Here is a 24,702-nt window from a genome sequence, read left to right as displayed (position 1 = left end):
TCTTTCTTTCTTTCTTTCTTTCTTTCTTTCTTTCTTTCTTTCTTTCTTTCTTTCTTTCTTTCTTCTTTCTTATCTAGCAGAATGTTTTATACACACTAACTCTTGGTATTGACTTAGGTTGACCCGGTATCTCTGTAATTCTCACATATCAATAGTAGTTATGTCCACCTTCTGCTTTCCTACAGTGTTGGGCAGTTAACTACTGCCCATTTCTGCCAATACGATACAAAACACCGTCAGTGTATCTGTCAGCTTCTTATTCGAACAGACTCCACAGGCTAATTAATTGTAATTTCCAGAGCAAACTTGGAATGATTCCTTGGGAGTTTGCAGTTCCTTGGTCAGATTCCTCACAGTCCACCACCACAGCCCATTGCCCAGAACTAGCTACACGTCATCCTACAGTCCAAAAAGGCAAATTGGCTGGGTGTGCTCACTTTCACAAAGGTGCGTGAAAACATTCACATCAGCTGATAGAGCAGGTGGCTTTCTCTTGCCACCCAGAATGTCAGGGGAAGAAAAGCCAAAAATAACAACAAGAATAAAACCTCCTGTTCCCTTCCATAGACACTTACAGCCTACTTTGGTAAATCATTTTGAATCAGCCTCATAATAATTATGACTCTCAATGCAAAGTCCTGTTTCTTTCCTTGATACTAAATCATGATTTCAGTTGTATTTACTGACAGTCTTATGTGCTTATCTGCTGGTCACTTGTGGACCTCTCCTTTCTGAAGACAGAGACCAACAGAGACAGATTCCTGATAGTTTCCTAACACTAGCCATCCCCGCAGCCCTACTCTCTCTTGTAGGAGAAGAAATTGACAATTCTCCAGTAGACTCCAATTTCTTGGCCTTAACTTCCTAACATTTAAAATCTAAACTTAAGTCACAGATTTTATCTTTGCATGCAAGTTTGAGCTTGAAAATGGAGAAACAGAACATTTAAAATGACCTCCGGAAGAAATGAAACTTACTGTCCTTCTAGAACCCAGATTGACAAGCAATTGAAAAGAAATGCCAAGTTGACAACATTATACAGTGTTCTGGCGGCGGAGCTCACGCTGTGTACACGCCTCAACAGTGATGCTGATGATGAAGGAGGTGGTAGTCGCCAATATCAAGGGTCTTGTGCAACGTGAGCACTGAACATCACATCGTTTTCCTTTCTCTCACTTACAAAATTCAAGAGAGCTGATATTTCAGAACTTTTTCAGATCAAATGACACAGAAAAGTTTAGAAAAATTAAGAAACAGAGTTATTTTTTTTAAAAACATCTCTTAAGTGCAGCTGATGTATACATGTGCCGTGTGTCTTCGCTGGGACTTAGAACTTCGGTATCTTCACTAGACTTCTAAGTGCGAAAGTTGTGTTACCCCATTGCCAGAAGGAATAACTTCAGTTCAGTACTTGCAATTCTAGTATATAAGAGGTAGCCAGATTGGCTTACCTATGCAGACAGACATTTTATAAGGAGCATCAAGTATTCTACAGTGCTGGTATTCAGAACTTAATCTAATAATTCATGCATGTTGTTTGCTGCTGGGTCAGGTGTGACTACACTGACCCTCATTGTAAAGTACATGTGACGCCTCCCATAAAGATGAGTGCTATACGTTGACAGAGAAAAGAAGGCTTATGATAAGGGTCCCTTGTGGACTCCAATCAGATAGTACAAAAGTCACCAGGCTAGAATGTGTGTCCACTTCCAGCATTCTGGACAGATAACAAAGTATGTATTACTTCTCTTGAACAACCCTGTGTTCCGTGAGAGCACAAGGCCTCCTATTTAAATTAAAATAAAATAAAATCAAATCAAATCAAATCAAATCAAATCAAATCAAATCCTATACCTCTCTGGAATTCTTTTGCAACTTTCTCAAACTATTCACAATAGTCTAAACTTTTTCTTTATCATAGGTCTTACCTCTCTCTCCTAATTTGGGAGCACAGACATCATTAGGGGAAAAAATATCAATACCTTCTGTCGTCTTCTCACCACATTTTCCTATTTTATAGTTTTACTTATAACTCCTTACAAAGCTTGTCACACTTTACTCTCATGCTGAGTTGTTTCCCCTTGTTGCATGCAACAGATGCCCAAGTATATAATCCTTCAATTTCTGCCGAAGGTTTTAGTATTTTAACTTCTTTAGAATTAACCAAGACAGTGTTTCAAAATAAGCAAACAAAAAGAAATAAGTAACAGAAAGAAAAAAGAGCAAGCTGTTAGGAACAATTATGTTATAAAAAAAAAAGCAAAACAAAGGTTTGTATATTCTTACATTATAGAAGCCAATCTTTTTATTTTCTGGTTTGTGAGTGTTTTATTGAGTATTTCTTATTCTTCTTCTTATTAATTATATTGCTATTATATACAATTTATTTGCTTTGTATCCCAGTTGTAACCCCCTCTCTCATCTCCTCCCAGTTCCACCCTCCCTCTCTCTTCCTTCCCTATCCCTCTTCCTTAGTCAGCTATAGGAGAAGTCCTCCTTCCCTATTGTCTGACCCTAGCCTATCAGGTCCCATCAGGACTGCCTGGATCCTTTTTCTCTGTGAGCTGGTGGGTTGTCCCACCCAGGAGAAGTGATCAAAGAGCAGGCAACCAAGTTCATGTCTCTCTCTCTCCCCTTACTAGGGAACTCACAGGGAGACTGAGCTGCCCGTAGGCTACATCTGAGCAGGGGGTCTAGGTCTCTCTATGTATGGTCTTTGATCAATGCATCAGTCTCTGCAGTTCCCCCTGGGTCCAGCTGTTTTTGTTTTGGTTTAGTTTGGTTTGGTTTTTGTTTTTGGCTTTGTGTGGCTCCTGTACCCTCTGGGTCCTTTTATATCCCCCTTCTTCCTTAAGACTACCTGCACTCCGTCCAAAGTTTGGCTCTGAGTCTCTGCATCGGCTTCTATCCCCTGCTGGTTGGAGTCTTTTAGAGGACATCTGTGGCAGGCTCCAGTCCTGTTCCCTCTCTTCTACCTCTTCCAGTGTCAATCCTGTTTGCCCTCCTGCATGAGAGTTAAGCATCTTCCCTGGGGTCCTCCTTGGTGTTCAGCTTTGTTAGGTCTGTAGATTTTATTATGTTTATCCTATATTATATAGCTAATACCCGTTTATAAGTAATTATAAACCATGCATGTCTTTCTGTGTCTGGGATACCTCACTCAGGATGGTCTTTTCTAGTTCCATCCATTTTTATTCTTCTGAGTTTAGTCTGAATTTAAAAATTAACCTGATTTCTTCTCCAACTGAAAAGTTAGAGGTACTTTGTGCTGTAAGTTCTCTTACTTAAAGGGTATATGTTTTAGAAACCATTGGCCTTAAAATATTTACTAACTGAACTTTCCAAAAATGTCTGCCAGGGCTTGGTCTAGGCAATAATGTCATGGTCCCAATCTCATAATTTTAAGAGTTATTCTTACTCTTGTTCAGCTCTTTTTCTCTTTCTAATTTAAAAATAAAGTGTTTTTCAGTGTAAGTATCTGAATTTGTTTTGTTTTATTTGTTTTTCCAGGTCAGTGGAGGTAACATAAAAGATTTACTGCAAAATATTAAAAAGTCAACAATTGTCCTTGCGTATAGTTTAGAGGTAAAGAAGAAAGTACTAAATCTTTCCAGATTTGGAGGAATTGGTCCCGAGTTTGTGCCAGATGGAACATTTCCTAATTGTTTGCTTCCATCATGAAACCCTTTGGTCACCAGTTTGCTCTAGATATTTGATTTGTTCTGAATTTGGAATGTGTGATGATATAGTCAACATGACTATTTGGAAACAACTAAAACCCAGGCACCTGGGTTTGTTGTTGTGTGTTTGTTTGTTTGTTTGGGTTGTTTTTTGTTGCTGTTTAGGTTTTTGTTTGTTTGTTTGTTTGTTTGTTTGTTTGTTTGTTTCGAGACAGTTTATTTGTATAGTTCTGGCTGTCCTGAGCTCACTTTGTAGACCAGACTGGCATGGAAGTCAAAGATCCACTTGCCTCTGCCTCCCAAGTGCCCCCACCACCCAGCGAGGTTTTTGTTTTTGTTTTTATCGGCTCATTTGAAATAGAAAGAGCCATCCTACATTTGGGCCACACCTTCTGGTGACAGCCCACATAAAAGATCATGGAAGAAGGAAGCTTTTGCTTTTGCTTTTGCCCACTTGCCTTCACTCTCTCTGGCAAGTTGAATCTGTCCTGCTGCAGAGGCGTTCCTTAGCTGGTATTAGAACTTACTTCCTTGAGATTCTGATGGAGATGAAGACCAGCAGAGACATCCAGCTTCTTGGACTGAACTGTTATTAGATCTTGACTTTTTTTTTTTCATTAGGACACAGCCATTGTTGGACTAGTGGGGACACAGCCTGTAAGCCACAATTAAAAAAAAAAAATCTCCTTTTGAGATATATAGATTCATTTTATCAGTTCTGCTCCTCTGAAGAGTCCTGGCTAATACAGAATGTATCCAGGAGAGAGCCTGAGTCATGAGCTGATTCCCCAGTAAAGCAATTAGGACAGCTGTGCACAGCCAGAATAGGAAACCTGCATCCAGAAAGAACAGGCAGAATGGGCACAGAGCTGGGAGCAGAGGCAGCTTGCTTGCATGTTTGTTTTAGCCTATTTGTTAAGACATAATTTACATAGCATGAAATCCATCTGTCTTGAGAGTACAATTCAGTGATTTTGGGCAAATTCACAGTGTCATCCCAACATCACCATCCAGGTTTGGAACACTACCCAGAAAATGCAAACTGTCCCCTATTTTCTATCCATGTCGTCTTTGACGGCTAGCTCTAGGCAAACACTGACCTGTCTTATTCTCTCCATAGACTTACCTTTCCTGAGCATGGCATACAATTAGCATCACCCAGTGTGTGGCTATGTGTGCTGGCTTCTTTCACCACCACGATGCCTTTAAGTCTTGTGTATCCTGGAGCATCTATCAGAACTTTCTTCAAAGGCCACACCTCCCTGGGTTATTCATTCTTCATGGGTTGGTAGTTAGTTGGTGTCGGCTCCCATGTTATTTCAATCATTTGTTCTCTGTGCCATATTTCCTTCTTTGTCTAATGGAAAAGAACAAACTTAGAGAACTGTTCCTACATGGGTAAGTGGGATGATAAAGGAGAATACACTCAGTGGTGGCCTTGTCTGTTCTTGTTTGACTTTTGGCATTAAGAATGCATGAACTAGGCTGATACCAGCAGATGTGCTAAAATGGAAGGGAGCTCATGGGTCCTCAGCCGTAGACAGGAAAACACAGAAAACAAAACTACAGGCAACTGAGGAATGCTGAGAGTGGGAGAAATAGCCTTCCTCAGAGAAGAGCTCCCCAACTGGTTATTCAGTACCAAGTGGTCAGCCTTGAAATGATATACATATGTTTAACACATGCATACAAATAACTTTGTACAGACTGAACAGGTTGAAATATACTTAGAAATATCAGAAATGAAAGAAAAAGAAGCCATGAATTTGAAAGAGAACAAGGGGCCGTTGTCCGGGAGGGGTTGGGGGAAATATCATTATATTTTAATTTCAAAAAATAAAAAAGATTAAAAAAAAATAATGTTGCATGTTTAGCAACCGAAAATTAACTCTGCAACCCTTCCTCTGAGTTGGGGTTAGGGGGGGAAAGGTATTGAGAAGGCAGTTGAGTCCTAGAGAGGCCCTCATTGTAGGGGAAGCAAGGTTTAAACAGTTTAAAAATGGAGACCAGGGGAGCAGTAAGCCCAGAACTGCTGTTTCAGAAGGCACACAGTGTGGGCTATTGGAGACCAAAATTAGGATCCTAAAGACAGCATTTGCTCTAGGACACTGTAAAGGCCAGAATTGACCCATTAGTTCAGAGTCCTTCTCTCAGGAGTCTGTCTGACTATCCATTGGCAAAACTTTAGAGTTAGAAGCACTTCACAGAACACAGCAGGTTTTAATTATTTACCACTTTAGCAAAACCTCTAGTTTCTTAGGTTGGTTTTGAGAAAAAAATGTACCCTACCTATCTCCTTTGGCAGTTCTGTCCTGATTTCACAGACTTTCACATTAAAAAGCTTTTAGAGCAGCAGGAAATTTCACCATTCTCAACCATCCAGTAGGGGAAGCATGTGTTACTGTAGTACCCATTATGTCCCAAACACGCATGGATAATTACATAGACCCATGTGGGATTCAGTTTGCTATAGCCTCCTGCTAGTTTGAAGTACAGAGCGTGTATGTTACAGGGAACTTGTGAATACTTTGGCTATTAATTTGTTTTCATGATAATATGGCGTCATTTGAAATACCCTCCGTGTCTGGTCTGCTAGAACTCTGGCTGTAATTTTCTGACTGTGAATTCACACACCCATTTCCTGCATCATACAACTTCTGATTTTAAAGAAAAGAGAAAATATGATCAGCAGGGAAGCTACACCCAAGAAATTTCAGCAACCTGGCTGCCTAAACAAGACCTGAGCAATTCTTAAAACCATTGATATCCCAAGGTAGATAGGGAAAATCCCCAGCCCTGGGTGAAGAGTTGCAGGTAATTAACAATTGCAAAGGGAGAAAGAACTTGGCCCATGGATGAGGCTCCTAATTGGTATCAAATACCAGTGGTCAGCCCTAGAAAAACACACATGCAGGCAACACTGAACAGGCTCAGCAGGTTGTATTCATATGCTTATTTATTTATATGGATTATGTAACAACAGTGGCCAAAGGAGAGGAAGCTGTGAATTTGGGAGATAGTCAAGGAAGGGGCAAATGTAGGAGGGTCACAATCAAAACTTTGGCAATATGATAGGCATTTTATAATAATGATTTCCTTTTGTTACACATTTACATATTTTTTGTCCTTTTGAATCGAAATGTATTACAATACAGACACACATATTATGTAAAGAATCCTGTGGCCTTAAGTTCTTGTCAGGTTTCAGATGACATTAGGGAGGCCCTGACCCTTACCCCCCAGCCTCATCTCCCTGATCCCCTTTCCAACAGGGAACTTTGTGCTGTTTTTTAGTAGCAGTGCCTTTCCCCTGTGCTGGGAACCATCACTATCCTGTCTGTTGTCCTGCTCTGTGCAAGAATCTTGATTTGGACACTGGAAACCCCTAGCCCATTGGACCCTTCTGTGAGTTTCGTATCTAACCCGTTCCTCTTTCGTTTCACTGCCCAGTCCCGTGCCTAGCTCACCTACAGAAGGGACAAGCTGTGGTACTGTCTCTGCATTAACAAGATTTTCATGTCTGAGAGAGAAAGACTTAATTCATCAAGGCAGTTCTTAAGAGACATTATGGCAGGATGACCCTGAAACAGAAATACCTTTTTGCTACAAGCTATAAGTACAGATAGAAGATGTAAATAGGGAAAGCCGTAGATTTAGAGCAATAGTCTGTCAAGAAACAAGTTTGCAAATTGTCAGTCCCCTAAAGGAGGGACTGTAAATATTCTTACTCACATGTGATATTCTTGTCATTTAGTAAATCCTTAAGGAATGTCCATCTGGTCATTGCACAATTACCAATAAAATATCTTTGATTTGATCCTCCCAGATTTGTTACATGATCATTTTTCTGAAAACTGAGCAGGAGTCCATTAGATCATTAGAAAGCAAGAGTGTGTTTTAACCCATGAAAACCCTGTGCCTCACCAACTCCTTATGTTGCTCTGTACATCCTCAGTAGCCCACACATTCATGTGCCATTCTTGCTTAGAACACCACTAGCTGTGGAAACTTGCTTTCTCACTGAATTTCATTCTGGACACTCCTGGAGCTGTTTGTAAAATGTGTGGCGTTTCGGGAGGGGAGGAGGGAGGGAGGGACTTATGAGGAGATACAAAGTGAATAGAGTGTAATTAATTAAAAAAAATGTGTGGCGATAATGTAGTTGCGATTAGAAATGGTTTTGTAACTTTGAATAAGACGTGCCTTTAAAAACTACAAACAAGGAGAAACCAAGTCAAACAGATCTGGACACAAAAATTTAATAAAATGGGCAACACAGTCTCTCGTTCACATGACCTACTGCTCAACCACAGAAGGATGCAGGCTTCCTCTGTCACCCAACCCATATCTACACATGTGATATGACATATCTGCCTGGGAATGATATTCTCATGCAGAAGGGTATGTAGCTGTCCGCACAAAGACATATAGCTAGTCATAAAAGTTAGTTAGATGGACATGACCACCACTAAAAGCAGTGAGCATTACTTGTTATTAAGTAGCATGTACCATGTGCCTCATGTCTGTCCATCTACTTCTGACTGCTGCCTCATTGTCTCCTCATTCCAGTTCATAGAAGTGGTTGTTCATTGCCTTCCTTTTCATATCAGCAGGTACTTTTGCAGTACTACTGGTCACAGACTGTGTGAGAATTATGGAAACTGTGTCCCCACCCATGTCTGTGAACACAGCTGCCGAAGAGCTAGTCCTGGGCAGAAGATTTAAGATACAGAATTCTCACTCAGAGCAGGAAGGTCCAATTAGTCATCAGTCACCAGACAGTTAAAGCATTTATTAGTGTTAAGTCAACATCTTACAGGGACAGAAGCCTTGGTAGGCAGAGACCAGAAGGATGATGAAAAGTTGGTTTGGATAAAGGGAGAGATGTAGTTATGGCTTAAAGAAAGAGGAAAAATAGGCATCACCATGTTCATTAATCAGAATGACATTTGTATAGTCACCCCAAAAAGGCAGTCACAGGCTAGCTCTTCATTCCCTCCTTTCTGACTGCATGCCTTTCTCAAACTGTTTTGTGCCTACTCTGTGCACCGAAGTGTGATCTAATTCTGCAGAATTTGAGAGAAGCCTCTGGAGGCAGTACTGTGTTTGCGTCCTGGTTTTTTGTCCCTTACCAACTGTGTGGTCGCTGCCAACGCCTCTGTCACCAACAGAGGATCCCCTTAGTGAGGTCTGTCTAAGTGTCCTTTGTTCCAAATGTGGGATTCAGATTGTGGTTCAGTCAACTATATTAGCGCCCTTTCCTTCTCTTCTCGGGCTACAAACAAGGTGGCTGTCCTCAGTCCTGCTTCCTTGTCTGTGGGAGTTCTTGCTTACTTAAAACAAAAAGAGAAAGAAAGAAAGAAAGAAAGAAAGAAAGAAAGAAAGAAAGAAAGAAAGAAAGAAAGAAAGAAAGGAGGGAGGGAGGGAGGGAGGGAGGGAGGGAGGGAGGGAGGAAGGAAGGAAGAAAGAAATCCAACTTGTGCTACTTCAGCACTACCTGAGTGAAGGGACAGAGGTAATTTTTGGCTTAACTGTTTTTAATGAGACCCCATTTCTTAAGATTTTATAAATATTTTATTAGTTGTGTGTCTCTTGCTATTAAAAAACAATGAATTCAATGTTTTCCTTCTTTATTCCTTGTTTTTACTAATATAATCTCAGAATTCATCCCTTAGTTATTATTAAATAATTTATATTGTCCCTCAAGAACAATAGGTTTAATTGGACAGTAAAATTTAGGGAAATCATGTGTATTTCTAAGTTTATGCAGCCTATTTTACTTTAAAATTATATTCTATGAGTTCTTTATTCATATTTTGTATCTTGTTGGGTTGAAATTGACCTGAGTTGCTTGTTTTAAATTTTTCAATAATGTATCTTATTTGGCTGTAGATTTATAAAAGTCTTGTATTCGTCAAGATACAGTAACTATTGTAAATCATATTTTATTTTCTGTGTGTATTTATTTTACACACAGAACAGACACCTACTGTTTAAAAGAGGTTGTGGAGTAGCACAGATTCAGAACCTTTGAAGATGAGAGTATTTTTTTAGTTCCTTTACCAATGAAAGGTGCCTTGGCTCTCTGTGACTCTTTGATCAAGGGTTCCCATTTTTGGCATTTGCTGAGATAAAGGAGAAATTACAGCGTGGAAGTTTGTGCCTCTGATGGGGACTTGTTTTTATTTGATTTGTGTGTTGACATCTTTTTTTTCTTGTCTGAATACAGAAGGATTCTTCATTTAATTTTTACTGTAGGATTCAAAATTTTTGTCTGAATGTGGCCTTGAATTGGTGTTGCTTAGAACATAATTTTTTTTTTAGTACTTTTTCTCCAAATGTGTCATTGGTGATTACTTGTATGTCAGTTTTTCACTAACGGTTTCTTAGAAACTATTATAATTAGATGATTTTTTTTCTGATCCCCAGATCTACAGTCTTTTTTTTTTCCTGTTGATCTCTTGGGATGGCTCTCCATCTGTTTCAGTGATTTAATTTCTTCTGTGTGTATCATTTTTTAAAATTAATTAATTTTTATATTTAACTTTTTTCATACTATGTATTTTGATCGTATCCTTTGCCCTCCCCCAACTCCTCCCAAGCCTTCCTTACCTCCCATCCACACAATTTCATGTTCTTTCTCTTGGTCCTAAGGCCTCTCCCTATGTGGGTGATAATTCCAGGCTTCATTTTTTTCCATATCTATACAACCACTGTTTAGTTTTCTTCATCTGTAATCTCCTTTTACTCCAGTAGTTTTTAAAAATTGATTTATACCTTTGTCTTTCTACTTTTGGTTTGCCTTGTTTTTTCTTCCTTCCTTCTTTCCTTCCTTTCTTCCTTCCTTTCTTTCTTCCTTTCTTTCTTTTTTTTTATTACATGGAGAATGCCAAACATTTTCTGAAAAATGACTTCAGATTCCTGTAGTAAATCATCTTGGAGAGAGTGATCTGTGGTTGTTTAGCATGCTCTTTGCTTGCTATGCCCAGTGCCATTTGGTAGATTCATGTCAGTATTCAGCTGTTATTTTTGTTGCTAGATTGCAAATCATCTCTTCAGATCTGCTCAGAGAAGATGCCTTTGGTCCTGCTCTCTGTCTTTTGTTTCTTAGCAAAAGTCTTCTTGGAAGACTTATGGCCTAATCACAAGTTGACATTTGTAGGCTATGGCCTGTTTTTGTGGACTAGAAGATTTTCAAATAAATTAGGTACTCCAAAGCCTCATTTTCTGTTGCTTTATATGTGAGCTATAGAAGAGCTCCAAACCCCCAGAATACAACGCTTTCAAAAATCGTCTTGTCTGGAAATCTTTTGTACATCTGAAACCACCAGAGTGCAAAGTATTCCCCCTTGTTTCTAGGTGGAAAGGGAAGTAGCAATCACTAACCGGTGAGGTTGGGGGTGTTTCCCGCTGGCTCAAAAAGCAAAGGTTAGGTTTCTGGGCAAGGCAGCCAAGAGTGTGGAAAGGGAGATATACAAAAAGCGAAGGGAGAGGGGGTGGGGGAAGAGAGGAAGGGATGGGGGAAGGGAGACTGACTTTCCTGCATCTTTTAAGACCCATGACTTGTTTAATGTTACCTCTGTTCACTTAAAAAGTGTGTGTGTATGAGCATGAGTGTGTGTGTGTGAGTGTGTGTGCTTGTGGGCATGTACATAACTGCAGGTGGGGAGCGTAAGACAAACTCAGGTGCCATCTCAGTAATGCTGTCTCTTTGAGACAGGGTTTCTCCTTGGGTTGGGACTGACCAATCAGGATTGACAGAACTAGACCATCAGCCAGATTTTCAATTTCGTTGGGAGGATTATTGAATTCTTGCCTTCCCAGCACTGGGATAACAAATAGAGAACACCATGCCCAATGTTTTTGGGTGTTTTTGTTTGTTTGTTTGTTTGTTTGTTTGTTTGTTTTTGTTTTCATGGCTTCTGAGGGTTAAATACGGGTCCTCACACTTTTAGGCAAGTACTTTACTAACTGAGGTATCATCTTCCAAGCCTTTTTTTTTTTTTAAATCTAATTTTATTCTCTTACTATTAAAAGAAGCCTTCTCTGCTCCTAGGAGACTGAAAGTTATATCTTCCTGTTTGTGGTTGTATGCACTTTTCCTTGCCTCTTCCTAGAGCTATTTTAGTGAAAGTCTGGGTGACAATAAACAAGTCTGTAGCAAGCATTTAAAAATGGTAACTTATATGAAACTTCATAGATAATTTTTTCCATGCTGCAAAATGCTTGCAGTTTTTGTTCCCTGCAGATATTTTGTGGAAATAAAAGTCTGCCTTGTAAATATTCATTTGCAACTTATTATTCAAATAAGGTAGGCATCAGTGTTCCTGTAATAGAGCATGTGTCTTATAAAAACTGGGTCATGTTAGTGATGGAATAAAATGCGGACATATAAATGACAGTGAGAATTCCAATGACTTCTATAAAAGTTTTATTATACATAAAAGCTGTCTGATCATTGCCCACTAACAATAGTCAGAATTGAAACAGCTGCTATAAATCATTTACTAGAGCGGTTGCAAAGTCAGTTGTCTCCAGAGACCAGAAAACTAAAGCAAATTCTTGACGCGTACTGAGTCAGTGTAATAGGGAGAGAAAGGGGCTGAAATAAAGGTTACTCTAAAGATGGCCAAGCCCTTGAATTATCATTATGAAATAAAGCTACTCCTTTACAGAGACGGGTCAGAGGATATGACAGATTTGACCAAGATGAAAAGACTCTGTGGTCTTCATCAGAACTAAATAATCTCTAGGGTCCATTCAAGATAAAATGGGGGACTCTGGTCAACACTTGTTTAGAATTCAATATGGTGCCGGCAAAGCACTGTATCAGGCTGAACCCTGTGTGACTGTCCCATGTCCAGGGAGTCAGCCTTGGCATTAGGTTTTTGTTCAAGAATTTGTACACCAGATGGAAAGAAATGCACAGATACCTATGACCACCAAGAAAGCTGATCATGGATGTGGACTTTCGCTTGATGGTTAGAGTCACTGCTTTTCTGTCTCATTGGGAGGTCTTATTAACTCTGCCTTCTGTCAGTTTTTATTATTACTGCTTGAATTCAGATTTTTGTGAGTTATTTGTTGAAGGTTTTCAACCCTGAAGTTTGAAGTTGTTCTCTATGTTAGTTTTGCCTGAGGTTCTTGAATGCTGAGTGTTGATGAGCCCAGAAATGTCTGTGCCTATGAACCTCTGAGGAATGTTTGTGTCTGCTGGTGAGTCTTAGCTGACTGTTAGAGATCTTCCACAGCCCTTCTCTCCTGAACGGAGCTCTTGTTTCCTTCAGATATTTTTGCACACCATTTGGATGACCTCCTAGAATATGTCACTGTTACTTTACTTAAAAATTTTAGACTGTTTGAAAACAAAGTTTGTTTTCTGATGATGTGAAGATGATGATTTTTTTTATTTTTTATTAATTACACTTTATTCATTTTGTATCCCCCCCATAAGTCCCTCCCTCCTCCCCTCCCAATCCCACCCTCCCTGCCCTTTCTGCATGCATGCCCCTCCCCAAGTCCACTGATAAGGGAGGTTCTCCTCTCCTTTCTGATCTTAGTCTAACAGTTCTCGTCAAAAGTGGCTGCATTGACCTCTTCTGTGACATGGTAGGGCTGTTTCCCCCTCAGGGGGAGGTGATCAAAGAGCAGGCCAATCAGATTATGTCAGAGACAGTCTCTCTTCCCATTACTAGGTAACCCACTTGGACACTGACCTGCCATGGGCTACATCTGTGCAGGGGTTCTAGGTTATCTCCATGAATAGTCCTTGGTTGGAGTATGAGTCTCTGGGAAGTTCCCTGTGTTCAAATCTTCTTGTTCTGTTGCTCTTCTTGTGGAGTTCCTGTCCTCTCCAGCTCTTACTATTTCCCACTTCTTACATAAAATTCCATTCACTCTGCCCGACAGTTGGCCATCAGAGATGATGATGTTTTTGATGATGTGAAGCTCTTTGGTGCTCACCTACTATTTTTAACCCAAGGGTCCACCAACCTAGTGACTTATGAATACAGATTAATTGTGAATTGTGACTAGTATTTAATAGCATGGCATTCACATTCAGAAAGATCAAGGAAGGCCAGAGAGGCGCTTCGGAGTAAAAGTGCTTTCTGCACAAACTTAGCTGACTCAGTTTCACCCCTGGGATCATACAAACACACACACTGTAGCAGACATGGGCACAGATATAAACACGAGTGCGCACACACACAACTGGTTGTGCACACAAGCAATGCGCACACTTTTTAAAAAGTTTACAAGGCATACAAGAAATGAAATCAGGTGTTGAGTCCTAGGATAGGATGCTTTTAGTAAATAAAAATGTAAAGACCTTCATTTGACAAACTCCATCCCTCCCTGTGTGTTCAATCAGAGAAAACTGATAGGTTGGGCAAGAAGAAAGGCAGATGGGCAACTTTGATAACTTACAGAAAGAAAGTTATGAATAATGATTAGTATTTATTTTCCTTAAGCCATACACAGGGGTGTTTGTGTGACTAGCAGTTTTCACCAAGTTCATTCCTTGGATCGAAGAGGCAGAAACTTAATTAACTTTTTCCTCACATATCTCAAATATACTGCGGAATATGTAAACTGAGTATATCTTAATTTCTTTAACTTTCTACAGGTGGAGATTCTCCTATTACCTCTATGTATTTAGCTACGGAGTCCGGTTCTTGAAAAAGGTAGGCCACTGCCAAATTACTTTATATAATTCTTATATGACTACAGGCCTATATGCAAATTTTAATATATGACAGTATTTTAAGTGCTATAACAGGTTTCCCAAGAATTAATTGTACATTTAAATTTGATTTATAAAAATATATTTACATAAAGTTCATTCAGTCGTATATCTGGATGCTTTGGAAAGCAGTTTGTTTCTGCAGTGCGATGTGAAGTCTTCAGATGCTCTGCCTCCTCTTTACTTTCTTGCATTAGGACTTATACCATCAGCTGATGCTATGAGAACAGCTGGCAGTTTCAGCATTGCATGTCACATGACCTGAACCCTCCCCAACCCCAGGTTGCTGCAGTGGCTATTATCACTGTAATCCTTGTCAGTAGGGATTGCTGTTGTAGTGTCTTGATCATTACTTAACAGGGTGGAGACAGCTGCTCATGGTAAAGTTCAGCTTCTTTTATGCCTGAACTAAGACTAATCCATGATAATATTTTCTTTGTGGGCTATCATCACCTGCCTGGTGGTCGCCATGCTTACCGGTACAACTGATAAATCAAGGTGCTTACATTCGAGACTCACGAGGATTTATCCTCTCACGTTCTTGCATGTATTAGCAATGATACCTTGGCATAAATTGGAAAGTTAATTTTAAAAGAACCTTATACTATTAACCTCCAAAGTAATATCATTGTTTATCACAGAAACAAAATCTCTAAAATAGGCTATAGGCTAAGTAGCATGCTGGTAAATCTTACAAGCAAAGTTTTCAAATATGTCTTGTTTTTAAAGCCTGAATCATCAGATACTGTCTACCCATGGAACTGTGCCTATAAAAAGTGGCCACTTTCCACAGTTACAGCGCCCTAGAAACCCTTTCCACGGCTTGTCTTTTCCTTTGGAAGCTGTGCTTGTTTGCTTGTTTGTTTTCACTTAACAAGAATGGATGACCTCCGTGCAGAGAGAAGCTTGCCATTGTGAATGTCACCAGTCAACATCTCCAGGACTGTCCCTTTCCTTAGTGTTCCCCTGAAGATACTGATGGCAAGAAACAGCTAGCTCTCGGGATCAGGGGATTTCAGAAAGAAAGTGAGATCTGAATTTCATTTTTAACCAGGAAAATGGGCCATCATGTGCTCATCTCAGACATGCACTTGACACACTGGCGAGATGTCTTAGTGCCTAAAGAGCTTGTCGTGTACGTGTGAGGACCAGATATAAAGCCAGACTTTATATAACATGTCCATAATCCCAGCAAGTCCACAGGGAGATGGGAGGCAGAGACAGGGGAATCCCCAGCAGCTCACAGGCCAGGTACCTGGCTTATGTTGCATCTTCAAGCAAGCAACAAAGGAAGAAAGTGAGGACCTGAGGTTGTCCTTTGCCTTGGCAAGCGCCTGCTCTCAGACAGATGAATGTATAAACACCACACACACGCAAACACACACACACACATGCACGCAAACACACACAAGATTTTTTTAAAAGTGTACATGCTTATGTTACTAGTGTTAGGAGAAAGGACCTTAAAGATCAAGTATCCCAAATTTCTCATTTGGGAAAACAAATTCAGTTTCTAAAAGATAAATTGATGTGCCTGAGGCAAAACTGGGAACATTTTTAAGTTCTTTGACTGAGCTAAAGAAAACTTAGAGAGCTTTAAAAGCTTAAAGACTTAGAAAACTGGCAGTTTAGGTAATTATTGCTTTGTAGTACTTGACCTGGTTGAAAGAGCATGCATGGACTGGTCCTAGGCCCACAACACATATGTAACTGAGGGGCAGCTTGGTCCTTATGGGCGTCCCCTAGCAACCAGGGGAGTATGAGTCATATCAGACATGGACTTCGGTTGCCTGCTTTTGGATCACTTTCCCCTTACCTGGGCTGCCTTGTCTGTACTCAGTAGAATAGGATGTGCTAAATCCTGATAGGTCTTGATAGGCCAGGTGTGTGTTTGTAAGATGTTAGGAGGGGTCCCTTTTCTGAGCAGAAGGAAAGGGGGAAGAGGGAAGAGGGTGGTGAGACCAGGAGAGGTGGGAGGGGGCTGTGATTCGGATGTAAAATGAATAAATTTACTTTAAAAATAGTTGAGCTGTTTGGCCCCTCCGTGGGTAGGTGGAGTTCAAGGTTGAATTACTAGCCTCTGCTTGGCCAAGTGCGAGGAACTTGGTCTACATTCTGGTGCAGTTATGCTTTGTTCTCTTTCTCTCTCTCTCTGCTCTCATTTTTTTCCTAGAAAGTGGGGAAAGTAATGCCTTCTCTGAGATCCCCAACATCAATGTATATGATGCTTTAGAATCTCTTCCAGGCCTGCTCAGCCTTTTGACAAGAAAAAAATAATACAACTCCCCCCAACACACACACACACACACACACACACACACACACACACACACACACACCCTCACAGTGTTTTAAGTAACTGTGATTTTATGTTATGATTCATTCAGAGCTATCCTTGATTGCATGGACCATGGATTGGACACATGTACCTACACTAATTATTGCTGACTAATTAATGAACTCTACAGGGAACTGTGACTTTCTGAATGTACTATAGCCTCTGAATAGCTTGTATCTGATAATTTAGGGGATAATCGAAAATTGTGACAATTATGGTAAGTTGATTCAGTCTGCTTAAAAAGCAGCATGGAGATACAGAATACTTATAAATATGCTTATAAATTTTGACCTGGCAGTTCAACTCCTATAAATTCATGCTGAAGAAAGAATTATAAAGTTCTTTAGGTATGAACTGTAAAGTTATTAATCAGCATGAAAATGTTATCAATATCTTTATGCATATAATAAAAACCACAAAGCACTTAAATGATTAATATTTAATATCAACAGAATTACCATTACATTATTATCAAGTGAACAGAGTAGCATGCAGTTCTTTGAAAATAAATGCGAAATAGCTATACTTATGGTCCAAGTAAAGTCTTGAGTGGTCCTGTATGTGAAGGCGTGAAGGGAGGCAGCAGTCTGGGTGTTTGTCTGCTGGTCACATACATGGATAAAGGAATGGGTAAGACTGAAGGAGCCAGTGAAGACTTCTTTTACAAAAACAGAAATGTAGGTACTATTCTTAAAAATATTAATGCATTATTACTCAAGAGCTTTAAGATGCGGGAGTTAGAATGAAATAATGTTTATAAGAGAAAAATGACGTATTTTACGATTTTGATATGAGAAAATCGAAACTGTAAGATGGCTTCCATTAAAACAGCAAAGAAATAAAAAGGCTTAACCTACTTTCCAGGATCCTTAGAACCGACACGAACGTCCAGGCACATTTGGGGAATGTGTTTGGGGTGAGATTGCCCATTGCCTAAGGCAAACTAAGCATGTTCAGGTGGCTCAGGGACTGTGCCACACACACACACACACACACACCAGTTGTCCTGCATTGCCCTGGAAAGAATGACATTTTACAACAGCTTTCTCCAGGCAGCCAGGCAGGAAGACTGCAGGACTCCATGAAGCTGAGATGGATATGGGGGAGTCAAGGTCACGGGCGACTTGGTCCCCAAATACAAACGGTTACTGTGACCTTACAGTGTGGCGCACACTTTTCTGTAACTGTCCCCAGCACCCCTGAGTCTGGTGAGTCTCCTTCCAGCTCACTCAGTGCCCTGTCCACTTGCAGAAACTCCAGAACTGAAGGGGGGCCGGGAGAGGGGAAGAAACTTACATTTCAGAGGTTACTAAAATAACACTCTTTGAAATGTATTCATTGTGAGTCCCCTAAAGGCATGGACGTCTCATGAGGCTGAGCAGAGCTTGATTGTGAAAAATCTTACTCCTCATCTGTATGCCGTGACGAAGGTGGCCTTGCAGACTTGCTCTGGCTGCAGGCGGTGCCTGACAACTGGATCACATTAGCATTCACACCCCGTTTCCACGGGGAATGGAAGAGTAGTAGTGCGCAGGAGGGTTCAGTAATTAGAGATGAAGTATCGATTTGTGAGTCAGAGCCCGCACCTGCACGGTCGCTCTGCATTAGTGAATCACCAACAGAGACCTCTGCCACACAGGAAAATCACACTCTGCACTCATCACAGAACTCTTTTTTTTTTTTTTTTTTTTTAATTCAGGCGTGTTTTACTAAAATTTGAGGGCTAATGGCTTTCACATACAATAATCATCACGAAACACTTTTAACAATGATAATAAAAACCTCCAGATTCCCCCTTCCCCCCCCTCTTAAAATCAGCTTTCTGGAAGAAATAAAGAGATGGACCACTGTTTGTGACAACCGTGTTCATTCTTGGGGTCTTATCTCAGTGTGCGGGGAGTGAAGGGGCGCTTAGGACAAGGCATTGTCGTGGATCAACACATCAGACATTCCTGTCCAACCGGCCTGTTGGAGACCTACAAGAGACCTGGGTGCTGCCCCAGATGGTCAGGTCCTAGGTCGACTGCTATCCCCTGTAAGGGGACAAATGGCTTTCCACGCTTTGCTTTTTAAACTCCTCTTTGTCACCAGCACAAAAGGAATACGCTTACCTCGCAGGGGCTGGCATCACCATTGTTGGGGGAACAAGGACAGAGGAGCGCAGGGGCAGAGGGTTGCGGAGCACTTGGGTGAAACGGTGTCTTCTGACACAGCAGGCCTACTGCATAGACCCAGGCTTCACAGCAGCAGGACCTGCACAATCAAGCCAGTTAACTTTCCAGCATGGCTGCGGAGGTGCACACGGGCCCCCACCCCTGACCGAGGAGCTGTTTACAGTGCCTGGGTGCTCGGAGAGGAAGAGTCGGGTGTTTTAAGAGGTGTGGTCCTGGTAGGTTGACTATGCTCATCTGGATGATCCCATTGAGGAGGCAGAGTACAGGGTACAGGAGAGGAAAGGCCTCCTGCCTTCAAGGTTCTTGAATCTAATGAAAGGTTAAGATTTGTCCATAAAGATGGTCTGACCCTGGTTATGGCCACAGGAGTTGGGCAAATACCACATGTACCAGCAGCTTCAGCTAAATCTGCAGACACAGGAAGGGAGCTAGATCTGACTGTGGCTCATTAAGCACTTGGAAAGCTCCGTATCTTGCAGTGCCTTTGGTAGAAGCGTCAGATCCAGGATGGGGACCAGATATGAACCCCCACCCTCACCCCAGCCCCCAACAAACAAAGAATCCTAAATATCAGCTTGGTTACTTGGACAGATAACTCACTCGTTCAACTGCAAGCAACAGGACCTGGAGTTCATTGCGCAAAATCCATGTGAAAAAGCCCAGTGTGATGCCGCATCCTCATAATTCTAGTGCAGGGGAGGCAGAGACAGGCAGGTCCCTGAGACTGACTAGCAAGAGCCAAGCCAAGCCAGCAGCTGTGAGTCAAGGGAGAGACTCTCTCACACAAAACGAGGTGGATAGCTCTTGTGGAATGCAACAGAAGTTGATTCCTTGACTACACACATACACACACACACACACACATGAATGAGAGGGAGAGAGAGACAAAGGGAGAGAGAAAGACAGGGACAGATTTTTTACTATAACTGAACATAGCCCTTTAGATAAAATGTGGAATTTAAAATTTTAAGCTTTGACATTGGCTCGTTATTTTGGGTCATTTCTTCTCAGGATAAGATTTCAATTCCTTCAAGTAACTGTGGCATGAAACCTGACTTTCACAAAGAAGAATTTGGGGAAATACTGCATAAATGTTGGACCTGATGAGTATTTTTCAGAATTATGTTGGAAATGCTATTCTTTTCCTCTTTTGTTTTCCTCTTGACATACATTTGAATTTTTTACAGTTTGTTCTTAGTATAACATTGAGAGCCGGACAGAGCACATGCTACCAAAAAAACTGAACAAGAAGCTTCCCAACTTGAGGGCCAGCCTGGGCTACAGAACAAAACCCCATGCCACAAAAAGCCATCGAAACTTTTATCCTGTTGTGTTCATTACGAAAATTCTTGGCCAAGAAATTGATAGGAGTACCGAATGTATCCCTCCTTTTGGCATTGTGAGAAAAGGCACTAATTTGTAGCTCATTATATTAAGAGCTATTTTTGCCAGCTAGGGGAAAAATACCCTGCTTTAGTAAGTAGCTGACTCAGAATGAATGGATTCATATTTGACTTTTCCAGTTCAAACATTTATTCTCAGATGAGATGGGCTGGATTAGGAATAGCCCTTTCATGTTATTTTGAAGGTGTTTTGCTATTTGTGCCCTCATATATTTTGGACATGTTTTTCACAGTATGTTCTCTTAGCATTTGTTTCAAAGAAGTGACATTCTGTTAGTTTAGCTTATTTCATCCTTAAAAATGTCTGACTTGTTTGTGAGCAAGTTCAGAGGAAGAGCATGGCTTTCACTGGCTCTCAGGCTGGAGCCGGCCTTGGAGGACTTGTAAGCCCATGGCTTCCTGTGTCATTCTTCAGTTTCTGTTTCTGATTGGAGGAGGACTTTGCAACGAGCAGCAACAGGGGTATGATGGGGGATGGTGGGCAGGGAGCTTCACCTTGAGAACTGCAGTGTTCTACTATCCTGATGTTTAGTCTTTCCCTCACGTATTTCTTCACCGTGGCTGCTGGAGCACCAAAAATGTCATGGCTTGAAAAAAAAAACAACTTGTTTTCCTCATGTTCTGGGAGTCCAGTCCGCAGTATGATTTCGGTTGCTGTGAGTAAAAGCAGTTGGGGTTGCTCTCTTCAGGAGGCCCCAAAGTAACCCCCGGCTCCCAGTGGCCTGTTCCTGGGCTGGTGGTCCCTGCTGCCATTTTCACAGTACATCACTGTGTCTTCTCCTGTCACTCTTTCTAGAGTCAGAGCTGCTTCTTGTAAACCAAATAACTTCATTATGTAAAGGTCCCTTACCTTACTCACATCTGAGAGCTTCCTCTTGCCAGGGAAGGTGATATTCCCGCATGCTGAACATTAGCCCTTGTATCTTTGGGAACTGTTATAGAGCTTCGAGTGACAGGAAAAATCCCCCACTCTTCGCTGCTGACCGTGTAGCAGCCATTCGCAGAAACAGGAAGAGGGAAATGGCATTTAGAGCATTACAACATTCTCACTCGGGGCTGACAGGAATTTCCAGATGGTAGCATTCAGGTGTCTGCAATAAACGCTGGGGTTATTCTGTTATCTTGAAACACCATGGGAAGAATATGTTTACCACAATTTTAATTTTGTTAAGAGCGGATATAAAATCCTTCTACTAAACTGACATCTCCCTTACACGTTGGCTAATAGAACATACACGATGCTCACAAGTATATTTGGTAACTGGCATCACATGATAAGGACTGCAGTGGCGGTACAGATAGACCCCCCCCAGGATTCGAGTGGGGAAGGAGGACCTATGTAAGACGTTCAGTGCAGTGGGAGATGAGGAGTGGACTAAAGTTGGAGCAGTAAAGGAGACTTTGACCATGAAGGATTGTGTCTAGGGTCAGGGGGGCCCGAGGAGGCTTCATGTGATGAAAGACAAGGAGGAGTGCTAGACAAGATGGCAACAAGATGTCCCATGATGGGCAGGCCGGGGCTTTGGCTTTGGTTTAGGAAAAGAAATGAAGAGGTAAGAGACAAGTTGAATCAGAGATGGAAAGGGGCCACTGGTTGCGGTGTGAGGAAGGAATTGGAAGCAATAGATCCTGGGTGCGTGGAAACCCATGCTGGCCCCGCAGCTGCTGTATGTACTATCTGTGGCTTTTGGCTCAGCGCCAGAGGTAACCGCGTCCTCTGCGTTGGTTTTATGTTGTTGGCTACATTCAGGGACGGTCTGAAGAAGGCTGATTTTGAACACTTGAGCATGGAAGAGGTTGAACATTAAAAGAAAGAAAGAAGGACACTGGAGACGATTTGCAGTTTATTAAATGACTTCTGAAAGGAGAGAAAAGAAAAATCGGGAGTTTAGTAAGATTTCTCGACCTGAGCTACAGTGCAGGGGGAAACCATTTGCCTGGCGCGTGCAAAGCTATGGGTTCATTCACCACAACTGCAGAGGCCAAGTGAATGAATAAGTAAACAAATAATGCATATGAAGAGCTTTCCCTTCTTTTTTCTTTCCCTTTGCTCCTTCCTTCCTCCCTCTCTTCTCCTCTTTCCTTCTTTCACAGCTTCCTCTTACTTTATCTATTTATCTATCTATCTATCTATCTATCTATCTATCTATCTATCTATCTATCTATCTATCTAATCCAACTTCCTACTTTCTTTTCTTCTTCCAGAGAATGACTGTTGCTTAGTTTAAAATGTGTTGCAATTTCACTTGTGATCTTTTCCCACTGGGACAAGAAGCCAATTTTTTGTCCAAGGGTCACCCACATTTTATTTGAAGGTGATGAAAGGTGAAGAAGTCAGAACTGCTGACTTCTTCAGTGCTGGACACAGAACCCTGGGCCTCACGCATGTGGGCTATTACCCCAAACCCCTTACCTTGCTTTCTCAAAAAACCTTGTACTTAGAAAACACAAATAATTGTTAAATAGACTTGAGTTCTTTGGCTTCTGTAGGAGAGCAGGCAGCTGATCTGGGGAAGGGGGAGAGGGGTAGTGGGGTGTGACCAGCACTGGCTTCCTTGTGTCATAAGCTACTCCTCTGGAGACCTGTTATGTGACAGTTCAGTGATCTTCTCCTTGGGCAGAGGCCTGTGTTGCTACATGGTTTGGAAAAGAAAACCATGTCAGAGAGGTTAAGTAACTTCAAGTGTTAGGGCTGGCATTCAGCCCCAGGCTGTGCGATTCTTCACCCGCCTCCACCGCTGTCAAACAGCCTCCCTGAGGAAGAAGGCTGTGGCTCGGCATTGCGTCAAATTCTGTAATGCCAGCCTACTCCATGATATTACACTTTGTCTTCGGTTGTGGCAGGAGGATGGGAGAGAACTTTTTTTTTTTTAAGACCATTTTTAGCTTTAAACATACTTAGTGTCTACTAAAATTGTATGCGCACAGGGCTTCCAGAAACACTCTCATGTTTTCAACCAAGAAAAGCTTTTCTTACTGTACTAGAGTGTAGAAAGTATATTAATTTTAATGCGGAGTGTCTACGTCCTTCCCCACCTCCACTCCGACACGCGCTTTAACAAACCCAGTTGACCTGTGATAACCTGGATGAAGGGTCGATGCCTTTCTCGGTCAGAGAGCCACTGCGACTGTGGACTGTTGGGTTCTGCCTCTTTTCCCCTTTGCTTCCAGTCCTCTTGGCTTCGAGTCTGTCGTCCCCTCACTTCCCTGTGCTGCTCAAGGACACCGTGGTGAGCCATATGCGCTGGTCCCTGGCTTCCCTGCGCACCTCTAACGCCATCAGAACTGCAAGCCAGCTTCCCGGAAGTTATCTCCAGTGCACATCAGAACTGCTCATATCCTTATGGCAGATGGTTAGACTCAGGGAATACATATTGAGGACTGAGCAAATCTCAAAGATAAAGAAGAGGGGAAAAAAAAACAAGTAGGAACATTCTGGAACTCGTTTTTAAAATGAATTCGACGCCCCACATGATCTCTGTGAGTTTGAGACCAGCCTGGTCTACAAAGTGAGTCTAGGACAGCCAAGCCTACACAGAGAAACCCTGTCTTGGAAGAAAAAAAAAAAAAAAAAGAACTCCCCCACTTCATATATACTGTTGTTCTCTGGTTGCTCTGGCTATATCACATGACTTTGTTTTTGGAATGAGTTTCCCAGAAGCCTCCTGGCTTCTGTGTCTGTGCTGATGGCTGTTACATCATACACAAGTGTAGGCCTTCAGTTACTGTGAAAATCTCTCACAGGATTTCTACAGTTTTAAATATGATTTCTGTTTTCTCTTGTTGCCAAATAGACTTCTCGTGAAAGCATCAACGGTAATTCATTGTCTTGTGTACCATGTGGATTGACATTACACTTCTTAGTATAGAAGTACATTTTTTTTCTTCCGGTTCCAGAATTGTGGGACTCTTACAGTTTGTGGGGATGGTTTTGAGTGATAGTGTTCATAGGAGCCTCAGGAAAGTGGGTGGGAGAGAAAAGTGGTAAGTATGGAGGGTCCTATTTGTAAGCGAACAAGAGCTTCGTCTTAGGGGCAAGTGCTGTGATTTTTTTTTTTAATGGTAACGCTTGCTAAGGATCATATACAGCAGTTCTGAGGCCACGAAGGTGGAGTTGAACTAGTGATGGTGAACAGTGTTGTGTGTATCAGTCATACACTTTTGCATAGCAATCCAGTCTTCATGTCTTCCACAGGTAGCATTTTTGCGGCCTCCTTCTCTTCCTCTTCTTTCTCCTCCTCATCCTTCTCCTCCTCTCCTCCTCCTTCTCTTCCTTCTCCTCCTCCTCTTGTCTTCCTTCTTCTTCTTCTTCTTCTTCTTCTTCTTCTTCTTCTTCTTCTTCTTCTTCTTCTTCTTCTTCTTC

General features: G+C 41.5%; 1 protein-coding gene across 2 annotated transcripts in view; it reads left to right on the top strand.

Moving 5' to 3' along the window:
• The window catches only part of Cers6 (ceramide synthase 6), a 240,961-nt gene that overhangs the window by 119,280 nt on the left and 96,979 nt on the right, over positions 1-24,702 (top strand). For both annotated transcript variants that reach the window (XM_055600305.1, XM_055600304.1), the window contains exon 4: positions 14,308-14,365. In XM_055600305.1, the coding sequence (XP_055456280.1) occupies positions 14,308-14,365 (58 nt within the window). The remainder of the gene's footprint in view (positions 1-14,307; positions 14,366-24,702) is intronic.

The sequence above is a fragment of the Psammomys obesus genome, unplaced genomic scaffold (genome assembly GCF_907164565.1).
Source record: "Psammomys obesus unplaced genomic scaffold, mPsaObe1.curated_primary_1811, whole genome shotgun sequence".
In the NCBI taxonomy this organism is placed as follows: Eukaryota; Metazoa; Chordata; class Mammalia; order Rodentia; family Muridae; genus Psammomys; species Psammomys obesus.
The sequence above is the reverse complement of the archived record's forward strand: the minus strand, read 5'-3'. Positions and strand labels throughout refer to the sequence as shown.